The sequence below is a fragment of the Erythrolamprus reginae genome, chromosome 2 (assembly GCF_031021105.1).
Source record: "Erythrolamprus reginae isolate rEryReg1 chromosome 2, rEryReg1.hap1, whole genome shotgun sequence".
Lineage (NCBI taxonomy): Eukaryota > Metazoa > Chordata > Lepidosauria > Squamata > Dipsadidae > Erythrolamprus > Erythrolamprus reginae.
In genome coordinates, this window is record NC_091951.1 from 92,105,597 (window position 1) to 92,111,596 (window position 6,000).

General features: G+C 36.6%; 1 protein-coding gene across 1 annotated transcript in view; it reads right to left on the reverse strand.

The window, feature by feature from the left end:
* Positions 1-6,000, reverse strand: part of SEMA3G (semaphorin 3G) — a 119,684-nt gene that overhangs the window by 52,735 nt on the left and 60,949 nt on the right. The window contains exon 3 of the mRNA XM_070738687.1: positions 5,263-5,325. Coding sequence (XP_070594788.1) covers positions 5,263-5,325 — 63 coding nt within the window. The remainder of the gene's footprint in view (positions 1-5,262; positions 5,326-6,000) is intronic.

A 6,000-nucleotide genomic window follows, 5' to 3' on the forward strand; every position in this document is an offset into this window, starting at 1 on the left:
CTTCTTGTTTGTGGAACCTCCTGAGATATTGCTAACACTGCTATATGTAAGGGTTATTGCTATTCACAATTTCTGGAGACAAGTTGTTCCACTGATTATAAGGAAATCCCTCGTTTAATTCCACTGGTACATTGCTTTTCTCTTTGATCAGTTTCCATCCATTGCTTCTTGCCTGTCTTCAGGTGCTTTGGACGGACCCCTCTTTTCTGTGGCAGCCCTGCAAATATTGGAACACTGCTATCATGTCATCCCTTGTCCTTCTTTTCCTTAAACTAGACGTAACGCTGCAATGATTGTAAGTGGGAGGACTGTTTTGTAAGTCTCTTCGAATGGTCGTTAAATGAATGGTTGTAAGTCAAAGGCTACTTAATTTTAGTTAAATATAAATCAATGAAATGGTACTTTTAGTTTCAGATTATGCCCTCCTACCAACCTACCTCTTAAACACTGTGTGGTGCCTCCAGCTGGGAAAGAATTCTGTATATTCATCTGAATGGGATCTAATTTATCTCCATCGTATTTATTTGGACAGGGATCCTTCTTGCAATTCAGGCATGTCCAACACGTGGCCTGCATGCAGCCCTGGACTGCTAGTAATGCAGTCCCACAAGATTGTAAACTTTTCACATTATTATGTGATTTTTAGCAATATTTATATACAGTACATTAACTCTATTATATACTTTATATGTGGTCCAAAGACAATTCCCCTTCACATAATGCAGCCCAGGCAAGCCAAAAAGCTGGACACCCATATTGTAATTCATATTATGAAACCATCAATTATTCCTTTGTTAGTCGCTGAGCCAATAACGGGACTGCCGGTGCTGCTAATTGCCTTCGTGTATTTCTCCTGCTGAAGAGACTGAGGAAAATTGAGGAAAAGCAGCCCAGACACTTTGAAACAGGCAGCATTCCCCAGCTCGGTACGTTCCAGGCACATGAGCAACTCCCATCATTCCCAAAAGGCACAATTCCTGGCCTTGCTGACTCGGAATTCTGGGAATTGTATTCCTAAAGACATCTGGTCGGGCATGAGTCTGGAGAAGGCAGAGCAAAAAGTAATTCCCATGTTTCTCATAATAAAATGTGCACTCAGAAAGAAAATTATCTCATTTCCAAAATATAATTAAAAAGCCAACCTACCCTTCAAGTGATTATTTTCTGCCTTCGATTTCCAAAGAAGAGTCATTTATTTGAATTCTTTCATAGCTTGATAATCAATTCCATATTTTCAGCTTTCAACTTTTCCCTTTGAGGACCTTACCAGAATAAACAGCAGATAGATCTCAACCAGAGATTCGTGTTTCATATTAGGTTAATGCCTTTTAATCCGAAAATGTTATTCTTTCAAGGAACAATAAACAGGCATAACAGTTTTTTATCACATGCGTAATAGCAGAAAAAGATGGGCACTTTTAAAAATATTTTGTATTAAATTATCCTGGTCTGGATGGCAAAAGTGCGGAAAATGCGTATTTTTAAAGCATTTAAAATTTTGACGTATCAGGTTTTTATTTTATTTTATTTTTTTCAATACTTTAGGAGCTGTAATTTAGCACAAATTTGCAGGTCTAATATGCTAGATTTATGACTGTATTTATGCATGCTCTGAAATTTATATATTTATTAATCCCACTTATATGCCACCCAACTCCCAACGGACTCTGGGGTGGGCTATTGAAATTTGAAATTAGTTTCTTACAGAATGATATTTTTGTTAGATTGTTTTGCCAAATTTTTAAATTTATAACACTTGAAAATCCTAGACACGGGGGGGGGGCGGAATCAATGTAATTATTCATTGGATTTATACCCCATCTTTTTGGCAAGGCTGGGATTGCCTTTCAATTTATCCTAATATTAGCCATCCTCAGAGAATCATTGGATTGACAGAGAACGGTACCAATAGGAGAGAATAACTGTAGCTCAGGGTTAAGCTATGGAGTCCTTGGTGCTCTGATTGGTTATTTTCTTGCTAGCATGGATGATATTATCTACTTATTGATGAAATCTCTGCAAGAAAACAGAGAGCGTCAAAGAGTCCAGTGACAAAGAATGACTACCACAACCCAAACCTCATGGCTAAGGATGGACAAAACCTGAATCTCCTTGGTGATGCTCCCAACCATTAACCCATATGCACTAGCTGTCTTTTTCATGTCCTATTGTGATTTAAGAATCCAGAAGTTCAAGGTCAGATCTGAGCTTCAAAGAGTGCCCTATTCCTCAGACTAGCCTACAAACGAGATTACAATTATAGATATTGTAAAACTAAAATAAAGACATCTGCATGTACACTACCATATCTCACAGCAAGGGATTATGTGAGTTATAACTCAAAACATCTGGAAGGCACCAAATTGACTGGCCTGAACTAATTATTTTCCTGCATCCAACTCTCACCCCATGAATTAGCTTCCTTCTTCTTTTCTCCTTCCTCCTTCCTTCTCCCCCTTCCTTCTAGTATTACTGCTATTTTTCTATGAAGTGGAGAGTTCTAATGAACCTGTCGGCTATGATTAACCTGTTTCCATTTTGTGGTGTTTAGAAAATTCTTCTAACTCTCAGCGTTTTAAATAGACTTCAGGAAAAACTTCTTTTCTTCAACAAAGATGATGCTAGAATTCAACAGGGAAAAGAGCAGCCCCTTAAAATAAGAATTGTGTGTGTTTTCCTTTTCCATATTATTATTTCATCTTCTTTCCTCTTTATCCAATAGACACCTGGTTGTTTCACAAATCTTAAAACAGAGATGTTCAAAGTGCTTACAAGCATATTCACCTACTGATGAACTGAAAGTCCAAAACAGTGGCTAAGTATAAAGGGAGAAATTTTAAATAATGGCTTAGAATAATTGTTTAGAAAACAAATTGTCTATTTCCTATCAAGTTGTTTGTATAATATTTGTCTGTGGTGATACAACCAAATTATGATGGATAATTTATGATGATTTTTTAAAAGCAGTTGAAATGTAAAATCCGATTGTACTAAACTCTAATAAAAGAAAATGCAGAATAGCCTGGAATGCAGTTAAATTGTGGTCTTTCCCCTCCTTACAATATTTGGCATTAAAATGCCTCTGCTCAAATTAGCTGTGTCTCACCTCCTACACGGATAGATCAAAGCAAGAACTGCAGAAGGAGTATTGTTCCATTCCTTCTTCTTTTTGCATTGTTATTAAATACAGTACCAACATTCATCCACTGAATAGCACCGGACATAAATATGGATACGTAAAAATAATTGTTCCTTGAAAAACTAAAAATCCAACACTCCTTAATGACTCTTGGTGTGTATTACGTAAGCCTTCATTTTATGTAAGTGGAAAGACTATAAGCTAAACCTAGAATGTGTTTGGCAACAAGCTGATGGAAAGAGTTATCAGACCTCTAAGCCACAGTCTAAAAATGTATTGTAGAACTGGATATATTTTCCACTTTTCTATTCTAACAATGCTTTTAAACCAACAAGGAGGATAGTGAAGACAAGGCATTTTAACTCAATTACATTAGTAGGTCTTTAATAGCTGGTGTATTCTATGTGTAATCATTGCTTCTATTGATCTATTCCTTCTGGATAACATTGGTCAAGTTCTCATGTATCCTAATAAAAGCATAAATGCTGGGAAAAGAATACTTCTTTTCTATGGCTAAAAGAAGGGGAGGTTTTTTCATTGTGTGTTTCTAAAAGCTAAAAATGAGCAAGACTTCCTTGAAAGCCTGCAGCTTTTTTTGCAGACTGCAAAATAAATAGCATAAGGCTGAAGGGGGTGACACTCATTCTTGGGAACCATTACGGTGAGATAGACTGTCAACAAAGGATTCCAGGGCCTTTATAGACCCCACATTTCTCCCCCACTGGTCTCAGGTTATTGCTCACAGGTAGAGAGTATAATACCCCAAGGAATAAGATCAGAATCAAGCTGTCAACCTGAAGCTAGCATTGACTTGGAGACTTTCGCCTGCCACACTTTATGCTTTAGAATGTATTCTTGCTGTGGGAACTTGGGAGGGGCTGTTGCATGAGGGATGTAGAAGATGTAACCATAACAAATTTCTTCTAGATTCTCAAGGTCATCCTTTGTTCAATACCTGCCCGGAAGCTGCTGGGAGTAGTGGACACATTGGCAAAATTAAGTAAGATTAAGTAAGATTGTTCAACATGATGAACTTGTGGGTGTGGGAGCACGGGAATGAACTTTAAACTGGGTGGAGAAGCCCTGGCGGCTTTAGATTCCAGTTTGTCACAGATATGCCAACATGGCTCTTAATAAATTGGAACTTTGAGGAAACCCATGCCTCGGACTCTGATTTAATTTCGGATGCCTTTTGGAGACCTGAGACAAGATGGGAGTTCATTCTGATGACATTGTACTAATGTCTTTAAACTGCAGTGCTGGAGAACAAGCTGAGAATACTTAGCCAACAAAAAGAACAGATCATTCAATATTAGATTAAGTAAGATTAGGCAACTCCCTGGAAACACTCATGATGAGAGCTATGCTGTTTTGAGCGCATAATACAAAGGTTACTGGAGAAGATGCTAATGTTTTGGAAAACTGAATCAATCCACAGAGAAGCCAAGAAAAGACAAGAGTGTAAGATACTATCTCTGAGGACACAAGCATAAGCTCACAAAAACTCAAAAGAGAAATTAACATCAGATCATTTTAGAAAATGGTCACCAACTCATAAAGAGTATCTACAAGTCTACGGAGAGGGGCGGCATACAAATCTAATAAATAATAATAATAATAATAATAATAATTATTATTATTATTATTATTATTATAATTATTATTTATTTATTTATTTATTAGATTCATATGCTGCCCCTCTCTGCAGATTATTATTATTAATAATAATAATCCATTAACAGCCCTATGAAGTCGGGTACAAGAAACCAGGAATAGGAGTTATTAGTTATATGTTATCTAATTATATCTTATTAGTACCCATCTCACGTATATAAACAGCGTTATATCTATGTATACTACCAATACATAATTGACAAAATAAAATAAATAGATTCCTAATCTCCTCCTTCCTCAAAGAATACAATTTCCTTAAGTTAGGGCAGAGAGTTATGTTCAACCATGGGTGAATCCTTTGGGTGGAAGGACCAAATGAAGCTTTTGAAAAAGAAAATCCAATGAGTTCAAGGTGGCTGCAGACATTTTCAGAAACTGCAAATTCATTTCAAATATATCACAGAGCGGAGATATAGCATAAGCATTTTAAAAGCAATGGAATGACCTACCGCTAAGTCCTTCCCTTTCCTGAAGCATTCCTCTTTCTGCCCAGGAAGAGGTGGCCAGTAAATCTATAAAAGAAGATAAACTTGAGTTCAAATCAATTGAAGAACATGTGTTAGGGACTGTGGTATCTTCTGAATCAGAAGGGGTGATTTCAGTTCAGTAAATCCCAAGTCTCAGCATCTGTTTTGTAAGCGGTATTTTGGAAACATCAAAGATCTTTGTAAGGTTGGTTCCAGTTACCAGGAATAAAACTCTCCCAGAGATAATAATATTATCGAATTTACTTATCTCCCCCCAACTGAGCCTCACAGATATTTGTTAGTGTTAAAGCAATTGACCACAAATAGTCAAGCAAGCAGATAGAGCCGCTCTTTAGATTGAACACTCTTGGATTCAACAAGGGCCTCTCCACTCTGAATTGACATAGAAAAATAGTTTCTCTCTGCAGAAGGAAGAGCAAATTAAGCAATAATCATAACTCTAAAATAAGTATAAACCAAAGAGTGTTTTATTTATGTTATAAACGCCAAATGCAGTCGACAGCACAAGACAAGCAAATAAAGAGACAAGGCCTTTTTCTGTGTGAGTTTAATTGTTTGTATTTTGTGTGTTTAAATAAAGTTTACTTTTATAATTCTAAAAAAAACCAAATAAAGAGACAAGGCAAGGGGGGGGGGAAAACCACCACAGTCATTAAAACGAGTAGTTCAAATAAATTCATAAATTCAAGTGAAAAATTG